We start from the raw sequence: 13,788 nt of genomic DNA, 5'->3' as shown, positions 1-13,788 counted from the left end.
GTTCGTACTTTCACACTTAATGCAGCGGTAGAAGTTCTGAAACATGTTTGAAAAACGGGCCGTCATAAAGCGCATGCATTAATGTGGACATTTTTAAAGTATTTTTTGAGGCTTTTTTTTTGTTGTTTTAGAGTATCTCTGCTTTTTAAATGTGAGCTCGTTTTATGCTCGGTCTAGAATTATACAGTGGCGTATGATTCAAAATTTGCTGTGTCTGAAAATATTTGGCAGTGGAGATCACACCGTGAAGGAAGCGTTCCATGGCAAGAGAAAGTGCAAAAAATGTGGCCTATATTTATGTAAAATATCATCATTTTCATATGCTCATGGTGTTATTACATGACCAGTAGGAAAGGACACTCCTGAAATGGTGTACGAATTTTGTCTGATGATTTCTTGAATGTATTGTTGTGGTACAGAAAGCAAGTCAGGCTGAAGAAGTAGTCCAGCAGCTTGGTTTAAGATTCCTCAATGACAAGAGACCCTACTTAGTCTCCACGAAGAGACTGAGAGGGAAAAATTTAACCTCTGAAATGCTGACAGAACTCTGAAAATACAAATGTACCCCTATTGCCTGTTGTTAAGAAGGATGAGCAGCAACAAGTGGTCTTTAAATGTTTCATCCCCATACACCAAAACTGTGGCTTGATTTGGTTTTGTGCAACAGTAATACCTTTATGTTCCAGTGGTATTGTCTCTACAGGCAGGTACAAATCATATTCCTTGTTAGAACACTTGCTTCTTGCAATGCAGTGAAGTCTGATTAGCAGAAGGAATGTGTGACAGGAAAGAGGATGAGACAACATATGTGTCTATATGAAGTGCTATCAACAGGAAACCACTTTTTTAAAAGAAAAGGTACCTTGTTCTCTTGGCTGTGATGTTGCATCTCATGTGACCTGGAATGGGTGATATCTAACGAAAATCCAAATGCAAAGAAGCAGTGCTTTTGTGGCTGTTACTTTCCCTTTATGTCCGTGAACCAGATCAGAGGCTGTAAGCAGCGCAGTGGTTGGAGAACAATGTGCTATTGTTGATGTTCTTATGGATAAGATGCAAAACCAGAATCTTAACCACAGAATATTAAACCACGTCTTTTGACCTGAATAGATAGGTTTACTAAGGGCCCTAATCAAGTCTTAATTTATACAATTATCTTTTGTCTCTCTAAACTCTTCCTGTAGTTTTTGATTAGATTTAGCCATCTTTTTTTCTCTTTCCTGGAGTACATTTAGTGAGAACAAGCTGTGCTCAACTGATATTTGAACAGACTCGTACATTCAGGACTACATTTTTTTTTCTCAGACAGAGGGAGAGTCAGAATCAAGTATACCATGCACACTGTTTCTCATTATTTCACTGAAGTTACCTTAAATCCAGTGTAATGACTGATTATGTCATTACAGTAAAATAGTGTTCCATGTGAGAAAAAAAGTAAAGACTGCCATCAGTACAGGATAAATGTGATTGAGTTACAGTAATAGATTTTTATTTTTTTTTTTAGGTCACTTCGTACAAACACACAAAATATTTCAACTCTTCATTCATGTTGCATGTGAAGGTAACAAAAGTGATGACAGAAATGAGAGATTCTCTTTTCCTGTATCGAGATGCCCAATCAAAACTAGCATATGGGACTTAAGATTCATGTTTTGTGCTATGCTGCAAGTTCGGATCCTGCTCAAAGTGATTCTTTAAAATCATAGGAAGTTGGAAATGTGGTGTTAATAAAATTATGTCAGTGTTCCTTGATTGGTGTTTAGTTCAGATAGCTTTTAGGAGATAAACATGGAATTTGTGTAAATGATTGAATGAAATCAAGGTGGAGGGTTGTGACTGGTGCTGCCCTGGTTTTCTTTACCCTCTACACAGCATGAAATGAAGCTCATTGCAATCATTGGAAAAATAGTAACTTGGGTGAGCTTTGAATAATGGCCCAAACATGTTGCTTATTTAAAAGTAATTTGTAGAGCTTTACTCAACCTGCAACAGAAAAGGAGATTTCTCATTTTGAAAAGCTCTAATGGAAGCTAGAAGGCTAACAAATCTAATTTCTATTTCCAAATTAGAAAACTGTTGGCATTTGCACTTCTCTACCAGCAGTGCTTGTTGTGTCCTTGATTTTGGATCAAAAAATGTCAAACATATCTGTGGAAAATGCTTCATCAAGTAATCCTTGCAGGGCATCCGTGGGGTTATAGTGGTGTTGCTTCAGACTGTTTTATTCTCTTCATCTCTTAATGCCAGAGAAATGGAGATAAGTGAGGTGTAGGAAAGTAGGAAAGAGGTAATATCAGAGATTTCCTCCTGGTCTTCGTTTTCTTCACCTCCATTTTCCTCCTGCTGTTGCTTCACCTCCTAATGATCTCCCATTGATTTGCCTCTTGTCCATGTTCCTCTTGACTGGTATATTCCCTCCTTAAATATGCCATGGTGGGGGCCAGTCAGTGTGGGGTTAAGGAGAGTCCTCTTTCATATGTGGATTACAGCTATATGCTAGATGATTTATATGCACTGCTTGTTTCTCCTGTTCGCAGGAGATTCTCTAACAAGCAGAGAGTGCTGCATTCTTCTGTGACTTCCTCAGAGACAGGTTTCATCAACGTATATTTCTCCTCTGCAGTCCTGCTGCTATGAACTGCTCTGCTCAGGGCTGCAGCATCATGGCCTGAGTTGTCTCCATTGTAGTGTTGTAGTCCTGCCTCATCTTGGGAGAATTTTCGTGGGCTAAAGCCATGATCATCAGAGAGCAACTGTGCTTTCCCCAAGCAAGTGCAGCTGTGGGAGGAAGGGGGGTGAAACACAGGGTGCACTTGGAGCAGTATGAAGTGTTCAGTAGCAACCCCAGCCTCCCAGTTCTGGCATCTCCACTCTTGGCTGGAGGCTGCAGTGCGCTGTGTGACTTGGGGGAATAGACCCCAGGGTGCTCCTCAGGGCTTTGTTGAGCTCAGTTTCTGGCCCTGGCCTGTTGCTGGCTGTCTCCAGAGTTCAGATTCTGTAATGAGAAATAGCTCTAGTTTGGCCTTTTCTGTCACTTTGGAAACTTGTTGTCACTTAGCTCCTAAGGGTTGAGTAAATTCAGCAGATGCTACAGAAGTGTTAAAAAAAAAAAATAAAAATTGAGATCTCAGGGGAGCAAGAAAAAGAGAAAGCATAAAAACTAGAGAAGTTTTGCATGTGAAATATTTTAAAAATCTGAAAAAACAGGCTTTTATTTTTTTACTTTCCCAGGCCTGAATTTACCTTTTTGCAGTGAATGACATCAGTTGCACAGAAACCGCAGGGGATTAGACCCAGAGAGTGCAAGATGGGCAAAAATAAAACGGGAATATTTTCCTTCTCCTTTTTCAGTTTTGCAAATCATGTATTTTTATGAATATAAATAGCTAAATCAACAGGCTTTTACTGACTGGAGATGTTAAGGATCCTTTCATTATTGACTTTCAGAACTATTTAAATTCCTAAGTGCTAAAAATTAGAATTCCCCTTGGAAAAGGTGGTAGCTTGCAGGGGACCCAGCTAGATTCCCAGTTAGGAGTAGTTAATAGGTAGAATGTGGAGATTCCAACAAAACAACATAATCACTTGCATCTGCTTTTCTAATTAGTCACCCTTAATATTGAAAGTTGAGGATATGATGTATTTGCACAGTGAGTAAATGTTCTGGGGAAAGCAAACAAACAACAACAACAACAACAACAACAACAACAAAAGCTTTGTTAATTCATTTGCAGGCAATTGCTCTGACTCCTCTTTTTTTTTCTTTCCACTCACGAGGAGAACCTGAGAATCCCCCTGCCCTGTTTAGCAGCTGATCTCTGCATACAGCCCAGTTTGCTCAAGCTGCAAGAACAACACGTGTCCTGATTTATTGATTTATTAATTGGTTTTCCTTGTTCTTGCCAGAATAGGAAGAGTTAAATGAGACAAACAGAACGCTCTGTTTGGAACTTCAGTTTTCCAAAATAAAATATGTAAGTGAGGGAAAGGTTTCATTCAGTGTTGGCGTTGCTTTGTTAAGTCAGTTTAAGCCAAGAAAGATTGTTATTCCACGCTGTTTGCTGATAGTAGAAAGCTTACGTATTGAATTGATTTTTTTTCTCTCAAAGGAAGAGAAAATCAGTATGAATTTAAGGGACAAACTTCTTACTTGCCTTTCAGAAGAGATTGTTCTGTTAACAACTCATCAAGAAAAAGAGAAAGATAAACAGGATTAACTGTTTACTTAAAGTGAGTAGAAGTCTGGTTGTTTTTCAGAAGAAGAACACAATGTACTGTTGTATCTGGTTTCCAGAGTGGTGTTTATCATAATTCCTTGTGCAGTGGTTGGTAGAGTGCTGGGAAGGCACTCCGCCCACTCGCAGCTTGCCTGCTTTCCCTCTCCCATTGAGGCCTCCGTCCAGGACTGTGTGATGGAGCAAGCTGTCCTGTGTGATCTTTCCTGCCTGACATGAGCTGACATTGACCTAGAATAAAATAGCAGGGGCCAGTTCCTAGAACTCTCGGTGGACTGCTGAGAACTGCTACCATAACTCTTGTAAACATGCTACACACAAACATGTTCCCTCTCCCTCTTTTAAAAGCACACCTAGGAAATGCAGACAGGAAGCAAGAGGAAAGGGAAACGACATGAGAGCAAAACACTAACGGCAGACCCCTCAAGGAACACTAGAAAGTTGCTTTTCTGACACAGCAGGTGCCCCAGCAAGATTTAATTTCTGCTTTTCTTCTTTGCATTTGTTCTTCTGCTTTTTTGAGTGAATATTATTATATTTTTGTGCTTTTTCAGTGGGATGATGTGGCACTGAAACAGCAGCATATCTTATTGAATACAGACGCAGCTCTGAAAGAAATCCTGTAGCGTTAGCATATTTCACTTACCTTTCACACGCACTGTAGAAGCACAAGCATAATGCTTTGCTACCAAGAATGTACTTTGGGATGTTCTGTGCCCTCTGAGATGGGCAGTCCTTTTTAAAATTTTTTATTATTATTATTATTTTTATTTTTTAATTTGATGCATTATTTTTCCTTTTTTTTTTTTCTTTTTTTTTTTTAACCAAAGTCTTCTAAGATTCCATTTATGTGGTTCAGAAGTAAATCAGGTGAATCCCAATTTACTGCTGCTGCAGTGTTCTTGCTTCATTTCAGGTGCTGCAATTGTGTAAAGCACTCACCATGGGTTTTGCAGCAGGAGTTGACAGTTCTCTAAACCCTGTAGCTCAGAAGACATGGGTTGCTGCTGCAAGCCCATGACAGATCTGCACAGATATAGATAAATAGATAGCCTCCTCCCTCAGCTCAAGTGAGATCTAGCATATAAATGTTTTGGACCTATTCTTCTTTTTGGACCATCCTATAGTTTTCTAGATACCAGTTATAGTTTTTCAGTCACCCTTTGAGGACAGGACTTTTATTCTGATTTTTACATATAAGAAACTGAGGTGTGGAGGAAATGCGGTATGGCAAAGATTATGTGAAATGTTGCCAGGATCAGCATTTGAATACTGATTTTCTTGGAAAGGAGGGTGCTGAGCACCTTGCAGGAGATCTTTTGGCATCACCTCACTGACTGTTGGAATTCTTGGATGCCAAAACTGTAATTACGTAGTCTTAAGATTAAAAAAAATAAACAAAGAACTCCTCCTCAGATTCATAGATAAGTACTGTAAATGGCTGGATGGTAATTACACATAATATATGGAACATGATTTTTCTGCTGGAGATCATCCATAACAGAGATTTGAAGTTTTTAGTGGAGCCTGTAAGTTTCTGTAATATATGTTTTCCTCTCAATAAGTAAGTCATATGGGAAAATCTTTTTTTTCCTCTGAATTGATACTGAATTAGCGGTACTGGGGACACTGAGGAACCTGAGGAGTGTGCGTATCATTTCTTTTTTTTTATAGCTACTACAACTTAGAGCATAGAAGTCTGAAACAAGCTAGGACAATCTGATGTGCTTGCTTTTCTGTTACCACCCAAAATTTGTTTTTATTTGCGTAACAAACTCTATGGAATGCATTTTAGCAGGCGGACCATAAATTATGTGCAGTTTAGTGTTGTAATGGAGAGATGTGGGGGGGGATCTGGAGTGGGAAACTACTTACTGGTTTGCTGTGGCTGAACTGTTACACATTTTTTAGCCAGTACTGAGGCATCTATTTTTCTTTAGCTTCCTGTCTTCCAAACCAACTGTTGCTATATTATTTTTTATATTGTATAGTTACTTTTAATTAAAACTATTGATATAGCAAAACTTTCGTATTCATTTATGAATATGACATAACTGAAGTTTTGTTGTGATATTGGAAATATTTGTCAATTGCAGATCTATAACTGAAATTATAGCTTAGGCTATAATTTATATATTGCATTTATGTGGATGGTGGGAATGCCATTTTATCATTTTAAATGTTTTGTTTAGTTTTAAAAGTAAAATTTTGCTTGCAGATAAGACAGATCAATGATTTAAGGATTCGAAAGTGCATTTAGAGACAGTGTGTGATGGGAAGTTTAAGAAGTTCATTTGGTGCCATTGGAAAACTTTGTAGGAGAACAGGGTTATGCTGAAAAGTTGTCAGTTGTGAAGCCGTGGTCATCACTGCACATATCAAAACCCGTCTGATTTTGTTTTACATCCATTCGCAAGGGTTTGTAAGTAGTTCTCACAAAGCAGTTGGTGTTCCACATTTTGAGTCAGAAAGCTGCAGTGTGGAGCTCCATTCAAAATGTGCATGTTGTGCATTAAAAAGGCAGGTGTGCTGTTATGCTTGGCTCATACAGGACTCTTCCTACGTGTGAAAGCAGTTTCCCACAAAAGTAGCTCACAATGGAAGGTATGTGCTTCTTCACGTTGTAGAGAGAAAATAGTAGGTGGAAGAACGAACCCAAATGAAGAAATGGAGAAAGCAGTAAGCATGTGGAGGTTCCTGAAAGACTCTGTGGAAGTTAGATTTGATTTTTGCAGTCTGTATTGAAGCAGTTGACTATTCAAAGAGGTGAATAAAAATAAGCAACTGTTACTTTCTACTCTCATGCTATTTTTCATTTTTTTACATTTTATTTTTAACATACATATGAAAAATGGAATTAAAAACAAAGGAAAATACAAAATGGTGAGTTTGGTATAGTTACTGTAGGGAGTTATTTGCAAAGGGTGGTGTGTAAATATTCTGTTATGCTCATGTTGAGAACCATCTGCGAAGAAAAGATTCCTTTCCTGAGACCGAGGAGGCCTCTGCTACATATTTTCTATTTTAGATGCTGAGATAAGACTTGCTTATTTCCCTGGTTGTAATCCTGTCACATGTGCAGTTCCCACCAATCCATTTTAAAGATAGGCTATCTCTAGCTGGAGAACTTGTGTGTCCAGTGGCAGCTGTGTGCTCTGTTCCCTCTCTGCCAGATCCAACATTCTTGAACCCTCTTCTCTGTTTCCTTCTTGGTGCTTCCATAAATGTCTAGTAAAAATTGGTCGTAAACCCTGCTTCTCAGTTATTTTAAACCTCCGATTTTCATTTTGGTTACCTCAAGTTTCAAATCAGAGCACCAGCTTAGGTGCTGGGAATGTCTGTACTTGGATCAGAAGTCTTTGAGCCCTTATGAATTGGAAATAGTGATGTTTATGTTTTCTTCTATGCATCTGTGACCTATGTACAGAAAGGCTATATCATACATTTTTATAATCCTTACAGTTGGAGGGGACCTCTGAAGGCCATCTAGTCCAACTCCATTCAATCCACAGTTACTGCAGCTCCTTGGAGCTTTTGTTTAGTGACAGCGAATGGCATGGATTTTGGACAGAGTATTCTGAATCTTCAGAGGATGAGGAAGGCTGTGTCAGGTAGCTTTTGAAAGGGAACATGTAGCAGTTTAGATCGGATCCAGTGAATATGGGGCTTTTAATAGGGAAATCCCTCTACTGATATGGAGGACGAGGGAAATAGATAGCTATCCTCTGTTTTTAGACGAGTGAACTGAGCTTTGATTTTTCTGAGGTAATACAGGTGTTCAAGGTCTGTGTAAGGTAGGAATACATCAAATCCCTGTAGGGTGGTGTCCTGCAGGTTACAGTTTGAATCTGAGCCATATTAGCAGGAGTTAACCAGCTCCACCTTGAGACTTGACCAGACAAGTTGCTGGATTGGAATTGTGTAGGTAGTGTTGTGCCTCTGGAGATTAAGAGAGAGGGGAGTTTTGTTTATGTGTGCTTTATGCCTCTACGAGGACCGCGCCTCAGAGATAAGTCCTTCTGTCACACAAAGAAAAGAAGCAACAACTGTCTCGGGGGTGGTTGAGATAAAGACTGAGCAAATATCAGGGCTGATACAATGTAGTTCGTTTGCAGACATTTCCCTGATTCTTTCCTTTCTTTCCATCAGAACAATAAGTCCCTTCTGATCACCGCATTTATCATTGCATTTGTCTGCTGGTCATGCTCCTTCAGCTGGACTTCATAGCTTAGCCGTGCACAGAAGAAAGCTTGTATGATCCATATGGCTGTCTTCCTGTCCTAGGGCAAAACAGTTACTTGTTAGTTCAAATCTGTTTATGATAAATGTCTGCTGTTTGTTTTCACAAGACTCTATGAATGCACCCTAGTGAATGCAATCCACTGCACCATCAGTCAGTTTTTGCCTTCTTGCTTGTGTCATCTCTTCAGGTAATCGTTTTTCTTATTCTTTTCTACTAACCACCGAGGAGGCTGGAAGGCATGAAAGCTTAAGCTTTTTAGTCATTCTGACCTCTCCGGAAAGTTACCTGCCTGATACAAGGCAGCAATGTGCACAGATATGGTTTTTCATGTGTATAAAAGTATTAGGAAACAAACAAACAAAAAAAAACCAACAAAAAAAACCAACCCAAACCAGAAACTTGCTCTCTGTACCCAGAAAGAGTGACTAACTAAGGAGAACAGCATGACGGTGTAATCCTGTAATCCTCTCCAGATTTCGACTGGGAGCCATTTTGTCCTAAATATTAGCACCGTCATAAAAATAACGCAGAGTAATCAGTCTTGTCTTCCCCTAGCCCCTAATCTTTGCTCCAGGCTATTAGCAAATGAACAAAATTTTCCCAAGCTTTTGCATGAGACTTATTGTGCCATTACTTTAAAAAAAATAAGGCTAATTTCTGCCTCACTTTCTTATCGTTCCCCTATCTTCACCCCTTTGTTATAACCAGTGAGTCATATTTCACCTTTTCCTTAGTCTGCATTCACTCCTCTACTGCTTTTCCTGCCACCCTTCACTCCTGGAGTGAATTATCTGCTCCTTTACATGAAAAAATCATGTTTCCAATGCCATATTTTAAATTCACATCTTGTATGGGGTTTCATCCCGTTGTCTCGGAAATGAAGATGACCTTAATTTCCTAATTGCATGAGTACCTCTGATAAAAAATGGCAATATTCTCCCTTTTTCTAACAATTCGGTAACACATTTGCCATTGGTAAAGGTATGTTCTCACTGATTAACCGATTCAGTACAAATGCTGCATTTTATGGAAAAAGAATTTTTAATAGCTATGCACAAAACATAAGTGTTTAATTCCTGGGGTCAAGTATTCAGTTTGAATTTGTGTCTTGTCTTGTAAGTCAGACATAGGTTTTCATCCTGGCAGTGAGCTTCAAAGTAGAGTTTGTCTGGGATGTTCCTCATCTTTCGGACTAAAAATCAGGAATCTCAAGATTATTTCTGAAATTCTGTCTTCCAGATGAATGGATATATTAATTTCATTTTAAATTCATGCTGTAGAGAAATCATGTTTACTTTGGATGCTGTTAAAGTGAGTGTAGCAATATATTAAGTGTCTGCTCACGTGTGATCCTAATACAACAAGTGATTTGAGTCTGGGGCAAGAGGATCTGCTGCTCAGTTTTATTTTTTTCATTACACCAATAATCATGAACATGTTCCTAGTATGAATGGGCACATTAGTGCTATGAGCATCAAGTTACATACTTCTTCCTTTACTTCTATATATCAAGCTTGGTCATCTGATGACCATTCCCCCATCATTTGACCTAGGATGTTGTGCTGCATACTCTAGAAGCTGGAGTGGGAGCTTCAGCCCCTAACACTGCATATAATGCATCCTCATCTAGAAGTAGTACTCTGTGCAACTTGGAGTTTAATTTCAGTGAGTTCATTGTCTGGGAGCTGATGATTAGAGATACAGAGATATAGATTATAATCAGAGGATGATTATAAAGTTTATTATATATTTTTATTATACTATTATTGTTATTGTTTGACTCTATTATTAGACTACAGTATTTTTTTTGTTGTTATTATTAGATCTGTCTCCTGCGCTAGCCAGGAGACACCATGGTTGTCACCATGAAGGGCTGGAAATGTGCAGGCTGGAAGCTGGGAAGTTGAGATTTCCATGTCTGAGAGCAACCACCTCTTTGCTTGGCTTAAAAGGATGAGGGAAATGCACTTTCAGTGGCTTGATATATTCGGCACCAACTGAGTTAATTTTATTTGGGCAATTAATGTGTCCCAGGGGACTTAATGTGAGCATGGTGCCAGCTAGTCTGAGGCCTACTTGCGTTCAGTAATTTCTCACTAAAGACAGGAGAAATTCCAGCGATCAGTTAACAGACTGCTGAACTGATTGGATCTAAGACACTAGCTCAGTTGGCCCTTGCTTGCTCCAAGATATGAAGGCCTGATTTTTCACAATTAGAAGTCACTGAACGTTTTGCTAGTATAAACAAAACTTTGATTTTTTTTTTTTTTCTGTTCTCTTCAGTCTGGTTTTCAGAAAAGTCTAGAGCGCGTTAGCTTTGGTTTTCCAAACAAAACAACAGCAAAGAAGTTTCAGTCCAATCAGTTAAAACTTAACAGAACTGTAAGTGACTGCAAAGCCCTAACATGGCAAGCAACGTTGGTTGTTGTGCTTCTGTGCTGTCATAGCCATAGCATAACAGTCTTCGTTTTGTTGAGTTCAAGATGATTGTGTGATACCAATCCACAGGGATCTCACTGAGTGTTTTACAGAGAAAATGAAGCTAGGGATAAAGTTACTTAAGACAGTTTTGTGTTAGGCCAGTCACACACTTGTCTAAGCTGGGAGCAATGCTCATACCATAAATTGGGATATGTATCCTTCCAGCCCCATGCTTCACAACAACACTTGTTTTCTTCTTGTTTGTCATTGCTCAAGATAAAGGCAGTGTTCCATGGCTGTGAAAGACATCCCAACATTGCCAGGCTATGGAGGAGTTGTACATAAGGTTGCTTTGCTTTGCCAGGTGAAGATTTTGTGTAACCCTTATAGTTATAGATACAGAGAAAATATGGGGCCTTCATCTGTGCTCAGTCCTGCCATTCTCTCGTCCTCAAAACCAGCACTTGCATTTAAAAAAATGTAAACTTATAGCTTGTGCTTGAGCATCTACTAATCTCTAAAGGCTTCAGAAAGTTGTATCCTCTGTAGAATATAGAAAAAATTAGTTCATAATGAACAAGGAAACCATAATTAATATAATTAATTATTAATAAGACCATAATTAATGGTCTTTTGTGTGCCTAAATCTCCCTACTGAAAAAATGTAAGATTTCCTACAGAGATGTATAGGAGCTCATTTCATTTGAAATTAGTTTTTAGAGATATAATGACTACTGTTGGATGTTTTTGGGATGCGTATAGCAAATTACGTAGCGTTCTCCAAAAGCATTTGGGGTTGGCTTGTTGTGAACAATGGTACTTCTCTGAAGAAGGTAGTTTTGGCATCAACTCTTGAAATGAACTGAATCACAGAATGGTTGAGGTTGGAAAGGCCTCCGTAGGTCTTCTGGTCCTCTGCTGAAGTAAGTTGTTGTGGAATTCTGCTGCTTACTACACTCCTGAGTTTTATTTAGAAATAAGGAAAGATGTGTGCTACCCTCAAAGCTATTTCTTGTTGCTGTTTGAAAAGTTTCCATGTTTAACTGTTTTTTCTGGCGGGCAGTTAAGCCCACCTTGTCGACAGCACCCTCCTTCCTCCATGACTCAAGCTATTGTTGTGACTCATCTCAGGTGCACAACCTTGTGAAGTGCATTTTCGTCTGTCTAAATGTATGACATCCCCTGGATTTTGCCTTATCTGCTACGATGGTAATATCTTGAAATGCCAACAAGTTGGTTAAGCAATGGTTCCCAGCTCCGATTCCATAGATTACTTGAATCAAATTGTTTGTTTAGCAGGTTTTTTAATTACCTCCTTAAAATAGTCCCTCTGGACTTTTTCCATACCCAATATTGAATTTACTCATGTTGGTTTTTTTTCAAAATGTAATAAAATTGACATTTCATTGTCTTGAACCATCAGAACTCTTTTGAAGTCAGAAAAAATGTTGCGCTTGCTTTACCAGTTTCAACATTTGTGATTATTACTTGTCAAATATGTTCCTTTATTTATTTTGAAGTAGATATTTTTGTATTTATACACATATATACGTTTGCATCATTGCTTTGTCTGCACTGAAAAATTCACCTCAACGTAGGCAAAAATATGACTTTCTTTATAGATACAAGAAGCATATATTGTTTAGCAGTTAGATTCTCTCATCCTGAATGGAAGGACCTTGTTGTAAATTTCAGTAAGACTTCTCTTTTATATGTTACCTCCTGCAGATATATACAAGAAAACCTTTGATGATATTGGTTTTGTTTACTGATACTAGTACTAGTATTCATTATTTGGTAGGATTTCTTCAGATGTTGTAGAGGATAAGTTTGTTCATTTTGTTATGAACATGAATAAATGAGTAACAGGAATGTTTTACAGGTTATGCCTCCTTGTCCAGGATGCCTATGGCATGTTCAGTGAAGTACAGCTACAGTGTCTGGATTCTGCAAAAGACCTTGAGCAGTACTGCAAGAGATGGGAGGGAAAATTCTGCTGTTTAGCTGGAATGAAAATTTTGCAAAGAACGACAAGAGGAAGGTGAGAACAATTTGAGAAGAGTGTGTTGAGTGCTGTGGCAGGCAGTGGTGATCTTCCATTTAATTATTTATGTGGTCAGTATTCTTTGGAACAACTGAATCAGGTTCTGTTCAATTAAATATCCTCATTGCCATTTTTAGGGCATCAAGTAGGCATCAGCTGGATCCAATTGCACTTGAGCCAATCGTATTCCTAAATCAGTGTCAATAAGCTGACACACAAAAACAGACTTAGCAGAGAACAGAATTTAGAAGAATTACCTTATGCAGTGGTTCATAAAATAGGAATTTTCTTCCTCTTCAGTAGATTCAAAGACTTAAAAATGTTAGTTCATCTCTCTTCTTTGCAAAGCTGTTTATTACAATATGTTGGGGTTTTTTTTCTTCTGTTTTTCTGTTCTTTTTAGTCTGAGTTGAAGTTTCAAGAAAAGATTTTTCCTTGGTATTTGGGAGCTTAATTCAGTAAGGCCTATACATTTTTGAAAGCACAGTTAAAGTGTCTCTAAAGAAAAATTAAAAAAAAAAAAAAAACAACAAAGCAAACAAACCTAACACCGAAAAACCCTCTCGAATGATAAAAGCATTCCTGTTTTGGAATAAGAGCACCCACAGACTTTCAGAAAAATCCCCACAACTAATTAATAAATAGATGTTATGGTACCTCCTTCATTTTGCTAATTCTTTGATTTCTTCTACTTTCTTAAAATAAAATGTATTAAATATGTTAGATGAAAAAACAACTCCACTTTAAGTAGATCTTACAGAGTTATCTTTTAGAGTATCTTTCCATGGGAATCGATATAGTATCCACATGGGGAGCTATATAAATGTTACTAGATTGGTTTAATT

At 38.3% G+C, this 13,788-nt stretch overlaps 1 protein-coding gene across 3 annotated transcripts in view; it reads left to right on the top strand.

Annotated features, from left to right (window-relative positions):
• SPIDR (scaffold protein involved in DNA repair) overlaps window positions 1-13,788 on the top strand; it is a 198,857-nt gene that overhangs the window by 157,272 nt on the left and 27,797 nt on the right. For all 3 annotated transcript variants that reach the window (XM_048939560.1, XM_048939561.1, XM_048939562.1), the window contains exon 11: window positions 12,782-12,940. In XM_048939560.1, coding sequence (XP_048795517.1) covers window positions 12,782-12,940 — 159 coding nt within the window. The remainder of the gene's footprint in view (window positions 1-12,781; window positions 12,941-13,788) is intronic.

This window comes from Lagopus muta, chromosome 3, assembly GCF_023343835.1.
Source record: "Lagopus muta isolate bLagMut1 chromosome 3, bLagMut1 primary, whole genome shotgun sequence".
Classification (NCBI taxonomy): domain Eukaryota; kingdom Metazoa; phylum Chordata; class Aves; order Galliformes; family Phasianidae; genus Lagopus; species Lagopus muta.
This window is presented reverse-complemented; position numbering and strand designations above follow the sequence as displayed.